The sequence below is a fragment of the Cucurbita pepo genome, chromosome LG04 (genome assembly GCF_002806865.2).
Source record: "Cucurbita pepo subsp. pepo cultivar mu-cu-16 chromosome LG04, ASM280686v2, whole genome shotgun sequence".
Lineage (NCBI taxonomy): Eukaryota > Viridiplantae > Streptophyta > Magnoliopsida > Cucurbitales > Cucurbitaceae > Cucurbita > Cucurbita pepo.
In genome coordinates, this window is record NC_036641.1 from 11,720,369 (window position 1) to 11,737,763 (window position 17,395).

Consider the following 17,395-nt stretch of genomic DNA (forward strand, 5'->3'; position numbering starts at 1 on the left):
CCGCACCAGCCCAACCCAAATTCACACTACACCCTCCTTAGGAACCTGACAACCCGCACCAACCCAACCCAAATTCACACCACACCCTCCTTAGGAAGACACTTTTAGAACATGTTTGTTAGGAAGAAGTTTCCACGCCCTATTTTCTAAATACTCATAGAGAATATCAATTTGAGCCTAACTTATATATCTCCGCCACTAAATAAATATTGAAATACAGGGAAAATTTGAGCAAAATATAAAGGGAAAATTTGAGCAAAATATAAGAACAAGCAGAATTTAAGTCCCAATATGCAGACATCGATATTTGTTTAACTTGAGAAATACAGGGAAAATCTCACGAATTACTGTGTGCTTCACAGACTTCAAGCTCCACAAAGGGAATGCAAAAACAGTTTAATACAACGTCTATCAAACTTCAGTCAACCACAGCTTATTGTACATCTTCCCAATTAATCATAACAAACAATAACTTATGATGATATTGTACAATTATTCAGAACTCATGCAGCTTCTATAAGCTTTACAGTTATGCTGCAAACATGGTATGAAATCACAAGCACGACGGCGCGTCGAAGTTAGGGAATACTATGAAAGCAACCGACAACGGGGTCATATGGACCGGAGTATTGACGTCCCGGAGGACGGGGTTCAGACTTGGGAGCTCTCCATCCGCAGTGAGCTCCAATGGCGATCCATTTAGAAGCATGGTTTGGGTTTGGAGGTAGCCATCCTTTGGAGTCAGGTGGTATTCTTGTCTTGACACTGTTGCATCAGAGACTTTGTTGCCAACCCATGCAACACTCTTCTTCATGCCTTTCAGGAAGGAATTCTCTCTCATTACCCCATTTTCTTGGACATTCAGAAACATGTTTTTGCTGTTTTGGACATGGATTGAGAAATGTGTCTGGTTGCTCAAATTGATCAGCAGAACACTCACACCAGTCTGAGAACAATCAAAGTTGGAACATATTTGATTTAGGCTACTTCTCGAAAGCTAAGATTGAGCTCAAGCCCACTGCTAGCACATTGTCCGCTTTGGCCCGTTACATATCACCGTCAGCCTCACAATTTTTAAAACTCATTTGTTAGGGAGAGGTTTCCACACCCTTATAAGAAATACTTCCCTCCCCTCTCTCCAACCGATGTGGGATCTCACAATCTACCCACCTCGGGGACCTAGCGTCCTTGCTGGCACACAGCCCGGTGTCGGGCTCTGATACCATCTGTAACAGTCCAAGCCCACCACTAGCAGATATTGTCCGCTTTGCCCCGTTACATATCATCGTCAGCCTCACGGTTTTTAAAACGCGTCCGTTAGGGAGAGGTTTCCACACCCTTATAAGGAATGCTTCGTTCCCCTCTCCTATCGATGTGGGATCTCACAAAGATCATTACCCTTAAGGAATGTTTCGTCCCCCTCTCCAACCGATGTGGGATCTCACAAAGATCATTATCAAACAACATTGTAAACTTTTCTAATTGAATGAAAAGAGCACTTACACTTCCTCTCGAACAATGAGCGTATGCGCGTAAGTACGACGAAGCATCACTACCAATGGGAAGAACAGTTTTCCCCATAAGCCGATGCCACAGAAGTGCACTGTTTCAAAAATCAAACGGATGTAAAAATCAGATACACAAAGGACTTCAAAGATATCTAAAAGAGTTAATATTGCTAAATTGTAAGAGTTGCCTGTAAAAATCTGGATTTGGCACAAGTGTGGATGTGTTGAGCAGACCATAGTGACCTCCAACTAATGTTTGCCTACAATACACTTTGGTATTGTACTTGGATGCCAATCCCAGCTGATCTAAGTACCTAGAGTATACACGTAACATACAAACGATCACTTTACGATTTACTCGATCGAAACAAGCATTACAAGACATGACTACATGTTAATGGCAATGAAGATTACCAAAAGCTATTAATGAATGTGTTGGATACATGACGACCGCCGCTGTTATAGGCCCCGCCAGACTCCCCGACCCACGCCGACGCCCATGGACCATGAACTTGGATGGTTTGGTCTAGCCTGTTGAAGGTTTCTGATACCCTGCTCAAGTAATGTGGATCCAATATATTGTTTGCCAGATGGGGATCAATGCCTGCAATGAGAAGGCCAGCAATGAAGAAGAGAACAGACAAGATTGATCCATTTGTTTTTGGATACAACATTAACTTACCAGCCCCAAGATTGTATATGTGATGTGTGATGACATTCACAACATTGGATCCTGAAACCTGAAGAAGCTTAGCATACCACTCTGGCTCAAAGAATCCTCCTGGTGCTAGAAGGGAAGGTTTCGAGTTCGAATTCTTGTATAAATCATTGATGATGTCTCTTAGCTTGATCACATCTTTTGCATACAGTTCGACGTCGACACTCGCACCGACGCCATGTCCACTCAATTCATTACCTGCAGTTTTAAGGATATGAAGTTGAGCTGAGGCCACAGACCAAATGATCATAAGAACTGGTAACTTTTAGAGTCTTTTACCAAATTCCCATGAATCTATTGCATATCCCTTTGAGATGGTGTAATTTATAAAATCCCAAGCATTGGTAGAGTCCCACTCTCCTCCCCATTTATCTCTTTGCGTCCGGTGCCTTCCACGGAGTGCATTCAAGCCAAAGGTCACTATGGCCCTGAAAATGTAGGATTTTATCCATGATAAGACTTGTGTAGGGATGCTCCAATCTAATATTTCCCTTTTAACATGCATAATACTTGACAAAGATTCAGAACGTACAGGAATTAGAGATCTATAGGAGTTGTTAAATCAAAAAGCTTAAACGGATGGGTAATGCAAATTTAATCTTACTCGGACATTGGAACAATAGAGAGAAGATTAGCACGGTCCCTGTGCAAGGATGACACACACAAATTGAGAAATGGTATCAGAGCTAGACATCAAGCGATGTGCTAGCGAGGAGGTTGAGCCCCGAAGGGGGTGGACATGAGGCGGTGTGCCAGCAAGGATGCTAGGCCCCAAAGGGGAGTAGATTAGGGGGTCCCACATTGATTGGAGAAGGGAACGAATGTCAGCGAAGACGTTAGGCCCTAAAGGGGGTGGATTGTGAGGTCTCATATCGATTGGGGAGGAGAACGAAACATTCTTTATAAGGACGTGGAAACCTCTCCCTAGTAGACACGTTTTAAAAACCTTGAAGGGAACACGAAAGGGAAAGCCCAGAGAAGACAATGTCTACTAGTGGTGAGTTTGAGCTATTACAACAACACTTCTAGCACTCCTTTCACTTGTGGGCTCGAAAATTTGTAGAAGATCCACAAAGTGGATATCGATATTAATTGGGAAGGAAATGACTCGATACCATGTTCAACCATCGTTCAACCTAAAAACTTAAAGTTGATGGGTTACGACTAAGGAGTTGCAAAGAAAGTAAAGACATTAATGTTTTACCCTGTGGTCTTGAATAATTGGTTTAGATCATCCCATCTACTCATGTGCAAACACCCCTTGGAATAACCAAACAGCCCCCATTTTATCTTTTGAAATGGATGGCAAGGCGCCTTCAAACTTCCAACGTCGTACACCACTTGGTCTTGTAGCGAACCACCAACTCTTATCCTCAAATGCTCAAAAGCTTCCAAGTGTCAACCACGCAACAACAATGTAAGTATTGCAGTTTAAAGAAGATTCTATACACAGGATCATTCTAAAAATACCTTGTATTGCCTTGGTTAGAAGAGGATGAGACAAGTTCTGAAAAAGGGAACAAATAGAGCTTGAATCAATCACAAAGAACAAGCGACTAAAACATTGAGGGTATGGATCATCTAATTCTCACCAAATTTACTGCAGAAGAATACCCCCATGGACAACGATTGTAATTACACTTATCATGAGGCCACCAATCAATGGTGGCACATATGTAGTTGTCATCGGTTTCAGCAACTACTGAAGCTCCATCAATTATGATACTAGCATGTGTCGGTCTCTGAGCCAAGATAGCAGGTAGAGAAGCTAAAAGAAGCAACAAGGAGATGCTGAAGCCCATTGGTCAGTGAAATAAGCAGCCTCAGACACCAATTTGCACGAATTCACACAGTTTACACGCCCTACATCATAAGAACACTGACATGATTTTCTTGACGGATATGTTTCTTATAACATATGTGAATGGAAGGACAAGATCTGTTGTTTAGTGTCTCCAGCTGACAATTTAAAACATTGTTAAGAACTAACAGTAGCCTAAGAAGAACAGGTTTTAAAGAAGATTGTAAAGAGAAAAAGAAGATAGAACTAACAGTAATTTGTAGTTGTAATAGAATTCTTGGGTTCTATGTAGATTTCTTGCTTGTTTCTTGGGAAAAATATGAAGAACAGGAAATAAAAGCATCCAAACTAAAAGTACACCTAAGAACCGAATCATTATAGCACTGAGATAATCAAATTCGAGGCAACCCAGATGCTACTCAAGCAAATCAGATCAACCCAGTGAAGAACAAGCATCGATTTGCATAAGTTTACCTTGAAAAGATGCAACTCAGCTGAGCTTTCGAAGCATCTGCGATGCTAGCACGTTTTAGCGAAACCCCTTGCTGTTTCCAGCACCTCCTGCGAGTCTTTGAATATCAACGAATTACAGTGAACAAGTACAGTGATAGCTCTGGCGGGCGAACTGGATCTTTCACATATTTGTCCTTTTCACTTAAAATCTTCCATCCAAACACCGACTGATGCGCAATTTAATCGTGGGTTGGGTGACGAAAACAGTTCTAATCAACCAAATAGTCGGCACCCAGTTAAAAAAATCCGATGGGTTGAAATGAAACGACGGCTGGAGAGAAAAGGAGGGCTGTTTAAGATTTAAATGATGGATTAGGACTAATTGAAAAGCTTATGGGTTGCTTTAAGGGTTAATTAAGATGGATGCTTTAACCCATATACTTTCTTCCACTTTTTCAAAAGGATGCTGTGAAATATGCTCTGTTCATCCAATAACATAATTACTCCACCTTTTTGTATATTTAATTGTTCAAAAGTTTTGATTTTGATTGAGGAAGTAAAGATTTTTCACGCCAATAGAATGTTTTTACTAATTAAATACAATTTGCTGACAAGCATGGCTTCTGTTTTTTAATCAATTACGTTCATAACTTTTTGGGGAAAGAAAAAAAAAAAATATTAACTAAAAGGGTCGAATTAAAATATAATTTATTGTGGGGTTTGATGGAATTTCATACTTATCATTATAATCATTTAAAGGTGTAATAATAATTAATAAATAGCTGGTTGGTAATATAAGATAATTTTTTAGTGTCAAGAATCAATCGCTATCGTACTCTTAAATCTCTATATAATCATCGTATCAGTATAATTAGGTTTAGATTATGACTCTGATACCGCTTGTAAGGCCTCGTGTGTATCAATAGTTTTTACGTTTCTTAATCAATATGAGATTTTTGTTGCATTTTTATATCTACGGAGAGGAATCTGTTCCGGTTCCCTATCTTATTATTGGTTCAAACCGTAATTTTCATCCCAAAACTATTAATAACAAAATTATAAAATTAAATATATATATTAAATATTAATCAAAATTAATCTTTCACTTTCTTCAACGTCCCCAAGTCAACCTGTCGCTTATTTTCTCTAAAAATAAAGATTTTATTGGAAAAAAAAAAACCAAATTAAAAAAAAAAAAACATAAAAATGAGATATTTATTGTTGTATTGCGTTAGCTAATGGCGATGAACAGAGGTTCGAGCACGACGAAGCACTGCTACACTATATTACGAGTATGAACGAACAAGAACATGATTGTCTCGTCCCTTACAGCCATATTCAAACACCGATCCGTTTCTGATGGTGAAAATTCGTTGTCCTCTTTAGCATTTTGAAGGATTTTTGATTGAATTACACAGTTCCATGTCTGAAAAAAGGGACCCCTCTGTTGAAAAAAATGAAAAGTTGTTTGATCATTCTCCATTTCTTCAATTTTTCTTCGTTTTCTCTCTGATATAATATTAAATTTCCTCCTACTCGTGCCTCCTCCCTTATTTGTGTACTGCACGCTTTATATTGCATAAAATAAAGCCCTAGAAAAACCTTAGCCACCTGCCACTGCCATTGGAGTTTTTCAATTGCGAGTATTGTAGTTTTTTATTCATTGCATTGTTCCTCAGGCTAACTGGAATTCTGAATATTTAGATTTCTGTATGCACCTGAATAATCCGGCCCAATTTTTACTATATTGAGGTGCAGTTTTGTTTGTCTTTCCACGCGGTCGTTCATGGATGTGATCGATTCAACCAATTTCAATTTTGTAATGATTTGTGATGCCGTGGAATTAGGAGGGTTAGCTTTGGTTCTACGACTTGGAGGAATTGGGTGTTACAGCAAGAATTTGATTTATTTTTTCTTTTAGTTTTGCATTTTTGAAAAATGAAATCTGAGTTCTGATCAATTGGAGATGGAGAACAGCGGTGGAGGTGACGATCAGGGATCAGGATGGTTCGAAGTGAAAAAGGTGACAACTCCATTATCGGCTAAGTTCTTCTTCTTCTTCTTCCTCCTTTTATGATGATTAGAGAGTGGGTTTAGGGAAGATGAATGTTTCTTATTGTTTATCGTTGATTTCGCTGGGAATTAATGGATGAACCATACATGACATGCGAGAAGGTCCCCGAAGCCCACCGATTTCTCATTTTTCTCACGCGGAGATATATAAGAGTTTCTTTTCTACAGAGTTGTGGTTTGTTTCAATAATTAGTCAAAGAATTTGGGGACATCAAACTTGGTTTCTTTGAAATGGATTATTTAATTGCATCTGAAGATTATGTTTTGTTATTAGATGAAAACTTGAGCATCAGAGTTATTTGTTTGTAATGTAGGTACTCTAGAAATTTTACCGGCATAGGAGTCCAAGTAGACTTGGATATCTGTTGGGCTGTTCTTTCCTTCTCGAGGTGCTGCTAATGTCATGCGAAGTAGTTTTTTATTCACTTTTGAGTTACATGCACTATATAATTTAACATCCAACTTTTTGCTCCTTCTCATTGAACATCAATATTATCCATTTCGTTGGCTTTGTTAGCCTCCTCCACCATGGGTGCTGGGTTCATGTTTGTTACCTTCCTGGTTATGCTCTAATTATATCGTATTTTTTGTGGTGGCGAAGCTAACCTTTGTATAAATATGCTATTTTGTTGCCCAGAAACATAGGAGTAGTTCTAAGTTTTCCCTACAGAGCTGGGTTGGAGGATTTTCGGGAAAAAATTCATCTAATTCTTCGGGCAGTCCACATCTGGTGAATAAAAATGCCCGAAATGATAGGTCAAAGTCTCATCCTCCAACATCAGGAGGAAGCTATGCTGTTCATACCCAAATTAATACTGAGAAATATATTTCTACATCAACTGGGGACGATGGCGGTCCACACTTGTCTGATACGGTCAGACAAGACATTGAAGTCCCCAAGTCATCCGTTTTGCATGTTATAGATTCTCATGGTGGAAGTGGAGAATATGGGAATGTCTCCCACAAAGATATCCCTGGAGTGGCTCAGAAAATCAAATGGGGTGATCTTGAGGATGGTAGTTTGGTATTGAATAACAGTGCTAATGGAGTTGAAATAAAGTTTGGTAATATTGGAGAGGTTGATCTAGGCGTCTCTGAAAAGAATGAGGGTAAGCATGACTTGGCTTCACACATCTCTTCCCCTGATACACAAGTGATCAAATTGGGTGCATTATCAGTCAGAGAAGAGGAGGCCTCTCATCAGGCTCTTTTATCAACTGATGAGGTCAAATTTTGCCAAGTTAGCCACCAAGATTTCAATAGAGAATTTAGAGAAGATCTGGAATTATTGAGTAATAGTGAAGCAACAGTCTGTCCAAGTACCGACGACTCAAATTGCAAGGATATAGGCACTGAACACAACAAACTTATAAAAGATTACAGTTCAAGTTTTAACTCTCCCTCTAGTGAGGAAGCTGGAACTGAGCCAAAAGTCCAGAAGGCTGTTGAGTTACCTGAGCCTGAGGTAGAAAATCCAGAGCTCCATGAAGCAGCTGGTAAGAGTGAGTTGTCTAGTTCGCCATTGATTGTTCAGGAGGCTGAATTACTCTCAACTGAAACTAAAGAACCTGAAAATTCAGGGGGTTCCTCTGGTCCGGTTGAAGATGCTCAAATTGAACAAGGGAGTGGAACTCATAATGTGCAAGTTGTGAGTGTGCCCAGTGAAGGTGAGACAGGTGAGAGTAAAGAAAGGTTTAGGCAGCGGCTCTGGTGTTTCCTTTTTGAGAATCTTAATCGAGCTGTAGATGAACTCTATCTCCTTTGTGAACTGGAATGTGACTTGGAACAGATGAAAGAAGCTATTCTTGTTCTTAAAGAGGCTACATCTGATTTTAAAGATCTAAATGCTAGGGTGGAGGAGTTTGAAGAGGTGAAGAGGTTGTCTTCTCAGTCTGTTGATGGAATGCCAATCACTATGAGGAGTGACCATTGTAGGCCACATGCTCTCTCTTGGGAGGTGAGCTCGAGTTTGACTGTTCTTTTGTCAAGCGATTTTCAGATTCTCTGATGTGGCTATATCTTCTTTTTTTGCAAATATAAGTACATATATTTTTTTTAGCACTTGTGCAACATGAGTATATCATATATTAACTCCTATACTTCTTGTTATTAGTTTCCTGTTGTGAATTGTTTGCTTGTATTGCTACTTTTTTTGTTAAGAACTTGAAACCCAATTATGCAATAAAAAATGCAGGTCCGGAGAATGACAAATTCTCCTCATAAAGCAGAGATTTTATCATCATCGCTTGAGGCATTTAAGAAAATTCGGCAAGAGAGAGCCAACATGCTTGAAGCAAGCAAAAATGTCTCTGGGACTGAGTGTCCACAGTTTATGGATCAGATGAAGAAAACATCTACAGTAAATAATATACTGTCTCATGCTGCAGATTCTGCATTAAAGACAACAGAAAGTAAAGGTGCAGATCACACTCCAGGGAATCTTAGTGGAAAAGAAAAGAATATTGAGTCAATCGGTACTGAGAAGGTTAATGTTGTGCAAAATGGACGTTCACGCCCACATAGTTCCTTGTCTTCTTCTATAAATACGTCCAAGCCACCTCTTGCTGTAAAATTTAAGCGAGAACAAGTAGAATCTGATGTAGAAAAGCTACTTCCTAAAAGAGAACGAGCACTAGCAGAAGGTATGTGTGAGAAAAATCAGAAAGCTACAGATAATTCGAAAAGACAAGCAACTGTTCCTGAAAAAGACAAGGAAAAGGAGAAGAGGAATATGGCTGCTCGGAAATCCATGGATGCATGGAAAGAAAAGAGGAATTGGGAAGATATACTTTCATCATCTGTTCGTATTAGTTCTCGCGTTTCACATTTACCAGGCATGGCCAGGAAAAGTGCTGAGCGTGTACGTGTGCTGCACGATAAGCTAATGTCCCCTGACAAGAAGAAGAAAACTTCTTTAGATGTCAAAAGAGAGGCAGAAGAAAAGCATGCTCGTGCAATGAAAATTAGAAGTGATCTAGAGAATGAAAGGGTTCAGAAACTACAGCGTACTTCAGAGAAATTAATTCGTGTAAATGAATGGCAGGCTGTACGCACTATGAAATTACGGGAAGGAATGTATGCTCGTCACCAGCGCAGTGAATCTCGGCATGAAGCTTTCCTAGCTCAAGTTGTGAAGAGAGCTGGTGATGAAAGTAGTAAGGTCAATGAGGTTCGTTTCATCACCTCCTTAAATGAAGAAAATAAAAAGATTATATTGCGGCAGAAGCTTCATGGTTCTGAATTAAGGAGAGCTGAAAAGCTTCAAGTAATGAAAATTAAACAAAAGGAAGATATGGCTAGAGAAGAAGCAGTGTTAGAACGAAAGAAATTGATTGAAGCTGAAAAATTGCAGCGTCTTGCTGAAACACAGAGGAAAAAAGAAGAGGCTCATGTTCGAAGGGAAGAAGAACGAAAAGCATCAAGCGCGGCAAGGGAGGCGAGGGCCATGGAACAGCTTCGAAGGAAGGTTGAAAGAGCAAGAGCCCAGCAAGAAGAAGCTGAACTTATGGCCCAGAAATTGGCTGAGCGACTTAGTGAAAGTGAACAACGGCGGAAGTTTTATTTGGAGCAAATACGAGAGAGGGCTTCTATGGATTTTAGGGACCAATCTTCACCCTTGCTGCGACGAATTGTGCATAAGGATGGTCAGAGTAGATCGACACCGAACAATAATGGTGATGAGCAGGCACCAAGTAGCTCTGACTTGGATTCTGGTCTTGCAATGGGTAAGACGACGATGCAACAACACATGAAACGAAAGATCAAAAGAATCCGACAGAGGCTTATGGCTCTGAAGTATGAATTTATTGAGCCCGTTACTGGTGCTGAGAATATTGGCATTGGATATAGAACATCCATAGGAACTGCAAGGGCAAAAATAGGTAGGTGGCTTCAAGAACTTCAAAAACTTCGCCAAGCAAGGAAAGAAGGGGCTGCAAGTTTAGGGCTGATAATTGCTGAAATGATCAAGGTACTACTAAACACCAATGTTTGTTTATTTTTAAGTGAGGGGGTGGAGTTTTTTATAGTGAAATTTATTACAATTTTATTAAACAGACAACAGTATGAATTCCCCATTCCTCCAGTTTGTCCATTATCTACTTGTTTATAGGGTTTATTACCTTCTAGAGAAGAGAATTTTATGAGATTTCCTTGCTTATAAGTTAGCATAGATCAGTTGGAAGCTGGATATCGATTTAAAGTAATTTGAATTGGAACTATGAGATGTGGTATTTGCAACTTTAGCTTGTTGTATGCAAATTACAGCTTGCAACTTTCATCTACATAACTCGTATTCGTCTGTTTTATGCAAATTACAGCTTGCAAATTTTATCTTTGCATAACTCATATTCATCTCTTTGAGGATCATCACGCAGAATTGTTTCATCGCACATCTCTGTACTAAAGATAGCATAATGTGCTTTTTTCCAAAAGAAAAATGAATTCTTGTCTATTTGATTTGTATGCATTTATGTTATGTGTTGTTGCATTTGACAATTTTTGTTTTATAGTATTTGGATGGAAGGGAACTCGAGCTGCAAGCTTCTCGCCAAGCTGGCTTACTTGATTTTATTGCTTCGGCTCTTCCTGCTTCTCACACATCTAAACCTGAAGCCTGTCAAGTGATGATACATCTATTGAAATTGCTAAGGGTAGTATTATCTGCATCTGCAAACAGAAGTTACTTTCTTGGGCAGAATCTCTTGCCACCAATCATCCCAATGCTATCAACAGCCCTTGAGAACTACATCAAGTTTGCAGCTTCTGTTAATGCCCCTGGTAATGTGCTTCCATCAAGCAAAACGTCTATTGAAAATTTTGAGTCAAGCTCCGAAGTACTGGATGGGTCCTTGTGGACTATCACAACAATAATCGGTCATGTAAGGCCTGAAGGACCGCAACTCCAAATGTGGGATAGTTTGTTGGAACTATTGGTTGCTTACCAGGTTATTCATCGGCTCCGAGACCTTTTTGCGCTTTATGATAGACCTCAGGTGGAAGGGTCCCCATTTCCTTCTTCCATTCTCTTAAGTATTCGTCTTTTGGTGGTTTTAACATCAAGACCTGGAACTGATAGTACCATTAATTTTATGTTACCCGCTAGTGAAAAATTGGCGGAAGATGGAAGTGAAATTGCTATTTCTCTCCAGTCTAAAGATTTTATTGGAACTGGTTTCACTGAAGATGATAGTCCGTCAGAATCTGGGTTAAATGGGGTTAAAGTTGTACAAAAACAAAAAATAGCAATAGATAAACTGGATGATGAATCGAGTGAGCAAAAGAAAAACGATGGGATGATACCCACTGATGGAGGTCAGAGGAAGCTGACTGACTGCTCGATCGAGGCAAATGGCGTTAATCTCCGGACCAATGTTCAGGGCGAACTACAAGATAGTGAAGTTATCTCAAAAACTTCTGTATCCCAAGGGGATCAGAAACAACCGATGGATCTTGTATCTGACCAATGGATAAAAAATATTACAAAATTGAAACCTCCAATTGCGTACTTACTGTCTGCTATATCTGATACTGGAATTGTTGGTCTCCTGTCCTTATTAACAGCTGTTTTGCTTCAAGCAAACAATAGGTTATCATCTGAACAGGTACGTTCACTTGTCAAATGCATTAATATCTCTGAGAAAATTTGAGTATGAAACAACTCGTAGTTTGGTGTTTAATATTACTGGATTCTGTCAGATATGTTTAAAATACATTTTTTAGATATAGCATAACCGAAGCACTTTAAGTTCAACTTTTCCTGATAGATTTTGAAGTTTGGCAGCCGTTTGTTTAGATTTTCAAGTTACACTTATCTAAGCATTGCCAAATACGGTAATTGATTCAGCAAGCTGAGCAAAAAATTTGGATGTCTTTACTATGTTTCAGGCCTCATATATCCTTCCATCTAATTTTGAAGATGTTGCTACTGGTGTGCTGAAGGTGTTGAACAATCTGGCGTTCTTGGATCTTAAATTTATTCAGCGAATGCTGGTAAGAGGCATTATTTCAAGTGGAACTTTGTCTATAACTAATTGGGATTGTTCAATGTTGATCCTTAGATATAAATTACTAAGTCTCATAAGAAGAGATACTAATACCAGATCATTAACTCCAAGCTAACCAGGAGTTACATCCTCATTTTCTTTCAGGCTAGGCCAGACCTGAAAATGGAGTTTTTCCATTTAATGAGTTTCCTTCTCTCGCATTGCTCAAGCAAGTGGACAACTCCTAGTGATCCGGTAATTCATGTGTGCTATTTTTACAAGTTAGTGTTAAGTATAGGCGCGTGCTTTTTCCATATGGTAGCATGCGAGACAACTACTAGCTGCAATTTTTTTTTTCATGGGCTGATCGATTATTTTCCTATAGTCTATAGATGTGAACATGATAACCCTAGTTGTGCATTACAATGATAGGATGTTAAGAGCCAAGTCCTTGGTGTTTCTCTGACTGACTTTGATTAACGAGTAAGAAGTTGGAATCAACACTTTTTACAGTCTTGGAATGCCAATAGTAAGTTTGAAGCAGCCAGAGATTCCTCCCAAAACAAAACCTATGACCTTGACCGAGATTAGACTTGACCACTCGTTGACCTGCACGCAGCATCCGGCAATAGATTGCCAGGGGCATCTAGAGCTGCATGCTAGTAATTCCTTTACTCAAAGCTTTAGGTTCCAATGAAAACTTCGAACTCCATTTAACAAGAGAGGCTTTGTGTAAAGGCAAATATTCTTCCCAACGGGCAGGATGTGATGTTATTCAAGAAATCCATTTGGAGTCCAATCCCTTTTTCATCTAGTCTTACAATCACCCAAAACGGTACAAACGAACTCAAAAATAGAGTTACAAACAGTTCAGGAAAATCAGCCGATTTATTTTACCATGTTAAATTGTTACGAACAAAACCTACCGAGCATGTAAGTAAATTAATCTCTCTTTATGGCTTCAATCAGCTCATTGATTGACAATGCTGAAACTTAATTGAAAATGGGATGTGTGTAAATAGGGTCTATGTAGTTATCTATGTAGTTAATACTTTCTTTTTGCACCATTATGCATTATTGTTTAGTTCTAAGCTTTCAAACCTGCTTGTTCATCCTCAGATTGGTCTTCTGCTTCTCGAGTCTTTGTCCATTCTTGGGCATTTTGCCTTGTTCCATCCTGAGAATCAAGAAGTTCTTCGCTGGGGAAAGAGCCCTACCATACTTCACAAGGTTAGTATACTACCATACCGATCCCATCCCATCCCTAAGTTTCATATTTTGATGAGATTTGACGAATGAGATTTCTGTGCTTAGGTTTGCGACCTGCCGTTTGTGTTCTTCAGTGACCCTGAATTGATGCCAGTCTTGGCCAGTACCCTGGTTGCTGCTTGCTATGGGTGTGAGCAGAACAAGTCCGTTGTTCAGCAAGAACTAAGTATGGACATGCTGGTCTCATTACTGAGATCCTGCAAAAATAATCTGCCAGTACCAGCTGTTCAATCCACTTCAGCACAAGAGAACGATGATTCTAATGAATTTAACCCAAATGGTCCTGAAACTAGAAAATCGCTAACGGACGGTACCATTAGAGGCAGCCGCAATGTCTGCAGAACCACAAGGACTTCTTTAGGAAGACCTGGAGGAGCTTCCACTGGAAATAGCAATAGGAGTAACAGAACAAGAAACCTAAGAGACAACAGATCAGCTAAAGCATCTGATGAAATAGTTTCGAAGCACAATCAACCAACATTAGAAGTTGCATCTGTGCTGTTGCATTATAGATTCCCTGGCAGTTTCATTGATAGAGCCGAGCAGTTCTTTTCGGCCGATACTCCCACTGCGTTTGATGAATAAAATGAGAAGCATGATGCGGGATTTTCCGGGTTTGTGATGAGTCTTAACCAATATTCTAAAAACATTTTTGAAAACTATCTTTACAGAATTATTTTTTTAAAACGAAGATTAAAAAGAATGTTTATTCAGCCCCATCTTATTATCTATTGATGTCTAATGTAAGATTTGATTTCGTATTTGTTTCAGCCGAGCTTTCTGGTCATGATGTCATTGGAATCAAGAAACAACTAACTGGTTGCAAGAACTTTCAAGACAGTTAACCATACCAACAAATTCAAAGGTTAGGGTCATCATCAGCACAATGAAACAAGTTTCTCAGCTCTACTACACAGCATGAAAGGAAAAAAAAAATGTTTGTATTCTTTCATTTAATCTATCAAGATCACCATATGTTATTATCAGAATTAGTGTTTGTATGTATGAATAATTAATGATTCTGATAGCAGTTCCATTCGATGGGCCACGAGGAATAGAAGATAACAATCCGTTCATTCTGTCGTGAAATTATTGATTTTTCATGCCAAGCAAACAACATGAAATATTTGTCAACAATTTAGATTCTTTGGTCTCCATTTCACTTTGTAACAGGTGTTAGTGAGGACGGGATTGAGCAACAAATTGGTGTATGTGGTTACAGCAGCCAGCACAGATTTTCCTGCCAGAAGTCCAACCATGGAAGACAAGAATTGCAGCTGGGATTAAGCAGCCATTCTGTCTGCAAAATACTCACAAAATCCAGCCATGGAAGACAAGAATACAAGATCCTGCTTGAAGAATATGAACCATAAGATCTTGTCCTCTAAGCTCCTGTGGACTCTCCAGGGCACTCAGTATTATTGTCTAAGAAGTCGTCTCTGGAGTAAGCCCTTCAGGGAACCTTCACTAAGGTTAGTTGATCGTCATCTGCATTCTCTTGCATTCTCTTACGCGCCATGTACTTGATTCTGTACTTTGCAATATCCCTATAATCTAATCAGGCAAGTTTGTCTGAACTAAGTCTTAAAGTTTGAGATATTAGATTTTGTAATTTGAATTTGCTACACATGTATGTGTGCTATGTTGATGTAGAGTAGAACCACACAACACCTATTGGACTAGCACCTTTCTGTCGTATTACTAATGTCGTTACCATAAGGTGCCTAACTGATGTCCAATCGAACCTCTTTTAGTCTCCTGCTCTATTGGGTTTTCTCGAACATGTTTTACGAGGTCAAGATTAATTACTTGAACTTTCTCGTTTAGATCCAGCTTCCTCTTTTCCAGGCAAGATTGCAAGTTAAATACATGGGCTTTCCTCTTTTCTTTTATGTTCTTATTTTCTATTTGGAACAGTATGTTCGGTGGCTTGGGTTTGATTCTAAAGATTCTAACTTTTGGCTTTTTAGTCTTAACGTAGTCGTGTTATGGCTCGTATAATGTAGTGGCTACCGAGCACATGGACTCATTTAAACAAGCTCGGTCCCATAGAGTTAAGGATAACCAATAAACGAACGAAACTGAGAATTGAAGCACCAAAAATGATAGATTCCCATTAGCCAAATAACTTAAAATCTTGAAGGCGATGAAGGAAGTGAAGGCAATTCTGAGCCACCAAAAGAATGGAACAGTCTATTCCAAGCTCGGCCGTCTTTAGGCACTTCCAGCATTATTTCAATGCCTTTGTTTGCTCAGACAGTGAAACTATCCCTTCAAATGAAACAAAGGCTGTCCCACATGCTCTATTCCCATCCAACATCAACTTTTTTCCCACCAAAATTTATGTGCTTAAAAACATGTTCCAAATCCCATTTGTATGTAAGGGTATGTTATTTATCGAAAGATATAACTCTACGTGAAGCAATGTGGCTACTTGAATGTTCGAGTTCTCTACTCCTATCATCTCTATAAAGATTGCTCACATGAATTGTTTGCATTCTAAGTTAGTAACCCATTCAATCTTTAGATACAATCGTTCGTTACAAAAATTATCTTAGTTAAGGCAACACTACCAAGTAAAGCACGTTTGCATTTTTTTTTAGTTTAACAGATTCTAATTTTTTAGTCAATGATGTATATCTTATTCAATTAAGTTATACAGTGATATAATGTAAATAAATTCATTTAGTGATATAATGTAAATAAATTCATTTAGTTAAGGTTATTCATTTTCATATTCAATGTCAAACTTTGTTATTTAAAAAAAAAAATCGTTTATGACACTTGAACTTAGCAAATTATATCTATTAAAACGATCAACCAAACATTTGCAAAACTGAGCAAGCTGTATGGTACAATGAACAATGAACAGGCAACAATTTGTGGCCTTAGAAGTGTGTTCCTCGTAATGAATGTTTTTTGTTTTGTCTCCATCAATTTGTTGGTCGGTAGATGAAATTACCAAAATTAAAGCTTGAAAAAAAAAAAAAAAAATAAGTATAACATTTTACTGTTATACTTCTATAATTTTACCGTAACAAAATATTTTAATATCAAATAACAATACAATAATAATACAAAAAAATCTCAATAAACAATATATCTCAACGGGTTTAAACGTTATATTCTTAGCTTAAAGGTCATCAAATTCACATATTCATAGATTAAATAAATAAAAAAAAGGATGACGTTCTCCATTTGATTTTGTTACTATATCATTAGATAATATTGGCGTTTTGATTTTGCGTCTCTCAATTGGGCTTCATTTAGTCAACTAAAAGACACCGACGACATGGACCAAATATTATAGTATAAACACATCTTTAGAGTAAATTCTAGATTAAGATAAATCATGTCATTTATTTGAGACAATTAAAATGGTCCCTTTTAGGAGTTGAAACTGGAAATATACTTGACTTAGTTATTTATTTCATGTGTACGTGAAAATAGAAATGAGATAGTTAGTTGTGCCGACTTGAATATTTATGATAATATACAACCAAAAAGTCCAGTGAACGATCAATTTTTATATCGTGTTTATTAGAGGAGTTAGGAGCTAGAAGATCGAACCTCCATTAAAGCTGAAATA

General features: G+C 38.4%; 2 protein-coding genes and 1 non-coding gene across 7 annotated transcripts; 2 read left to right on the forward strand and 1 right to left on the reverse strand.

Annotated features, from left to right (window-relative positions):
* Nucleotides 1-278: 278 nt before the first annotated feature.
* On the reverse strand, nt 279-4,855 carry LOC111793488 (heparanase-like protein 1). The gene is made up of 10 exons (XM_023675393.1): nt 4,502-4,855; nt 3,819-4,089; nt 3,697-3,733; nt 3,431-3,614; nt 2,506-2,654; nt 2,191-2,424; nt 1,923-2,112; nt 1,697-1,822; nt 1,504-1,603; nt 279-946 (listed from the first exon to the last, which is right to left on the reverse strand). The coding sequence occupies exons 2-10, from the start codon at nt 4,026-4,028 to the stop codon at nt 554-556; spliced, it is 1,623 nt and encodes a 540-aa protein (XP_023531161.1). The 5' UTR covers nt 4,029-4,089; nt 4,502-4,855; the 3' UTR covers nt 279-553.
* LOC111794156 lies at nt 2,809-2,915 on the forward strand. The gene has a single exon (XR_002815047.1). It is a non-coding gene; the product is annotated as a U6 spliceosomal RNA (small nuclear RNA).
* Nucleotides 4,856-5,720: 865 nt separating the features above from the next.
* On the forward strand, nt 5,721-15,654 carry LOC111792645. Of its 5 annotated transcripts, none has more exons than XR_002814843.1 (10): nt 5,721-6,503; nt 7,191-8,510; nt 8,748-10,523; nt 11,065-12,156; nt 12,440-12,544; nt 12,703-12,792; nt 13,657-13,767; nt 13,852-14,420; nt 14,578-14,743; nt 14,980-15,654. XR_002814843.1 is itself a non-coding variant. In XM_023674187.1 (10 exons), exons 2-9 carry the CDS (start codon nt 6,447-6,449, stop codon nt 14,389-14,391), a joined length of 5,091 nt encoding a protein of 1,696 aa, XP_023529955.1. In that variant the 5' UTR covers nt 5,721-5,842; nt 6,402-6,446; the 3' UTR covers nt 14,392-14,420; nt 14,578-14,895. The 5 variants fall into 5 exon arrangements, 3 of the variants coding, with proteins under 3 accessions (XP_023529955.1, XP_023529954.1, XP_023529956.1); XR_002814844.1 differs by having other exon boundaries at nt 14,578-14,671; XM_023674187.1 differs by lacking the exon at nt 14,980-15,654 and having other exon boundaries at nt 5,721-5,842; nt 6,402-6,503; nt 14,578-14,895.
* Nucleotides 15,655-17,395: the final 1,741 nt, after the last annotated feature.

Bases quoted from the DNA above. Each gene is read 5' to 3' on its own strand.
- LOC111793488 (XM_023675393.1), bottom strand. From the start codon at position 4,028: ATGGGCTTCAGCATCTCCTTGTTGCTTCTTTTAGCTTCTCTACCTGCT. The intron at 3,615-3,696 runs GTATTTTTAGAA...GACACTTGGAAG, and splicing joins TCTAACCAAGGCAATACAAG to CTTTTGAGCATTTGAGGATA. The intron at 2,425-2,505 runs GTAAAAGACTCT...TTAAAACTGCAG, and splicing joins AATAGATTCATGGGAATTTG to GTAATGAATTGAGTGGACAT.
- LOC111792645 (XM_023674186.1), top strand. From the start codon at position 6,447: ATGGAGAACAGCGGTGGAGGTGACGATCAGGGATCAGGATGGTTCGAA. The intron at 6,504-7,190 runs GTGACAACTCCA...TTTGTTGCCCAG, and splicing joins GATGGTTCGAAGTGAAAAAG to AAACATAGGAGTAGTTCTAA. The intron at 12,793-13,656 runs GTAATTCATGTG...GTTCATCCTCAG, and splicing joins GGACAACTCCTAGTGATCCG to ATTGGTCTTCTGCTTCTCGA.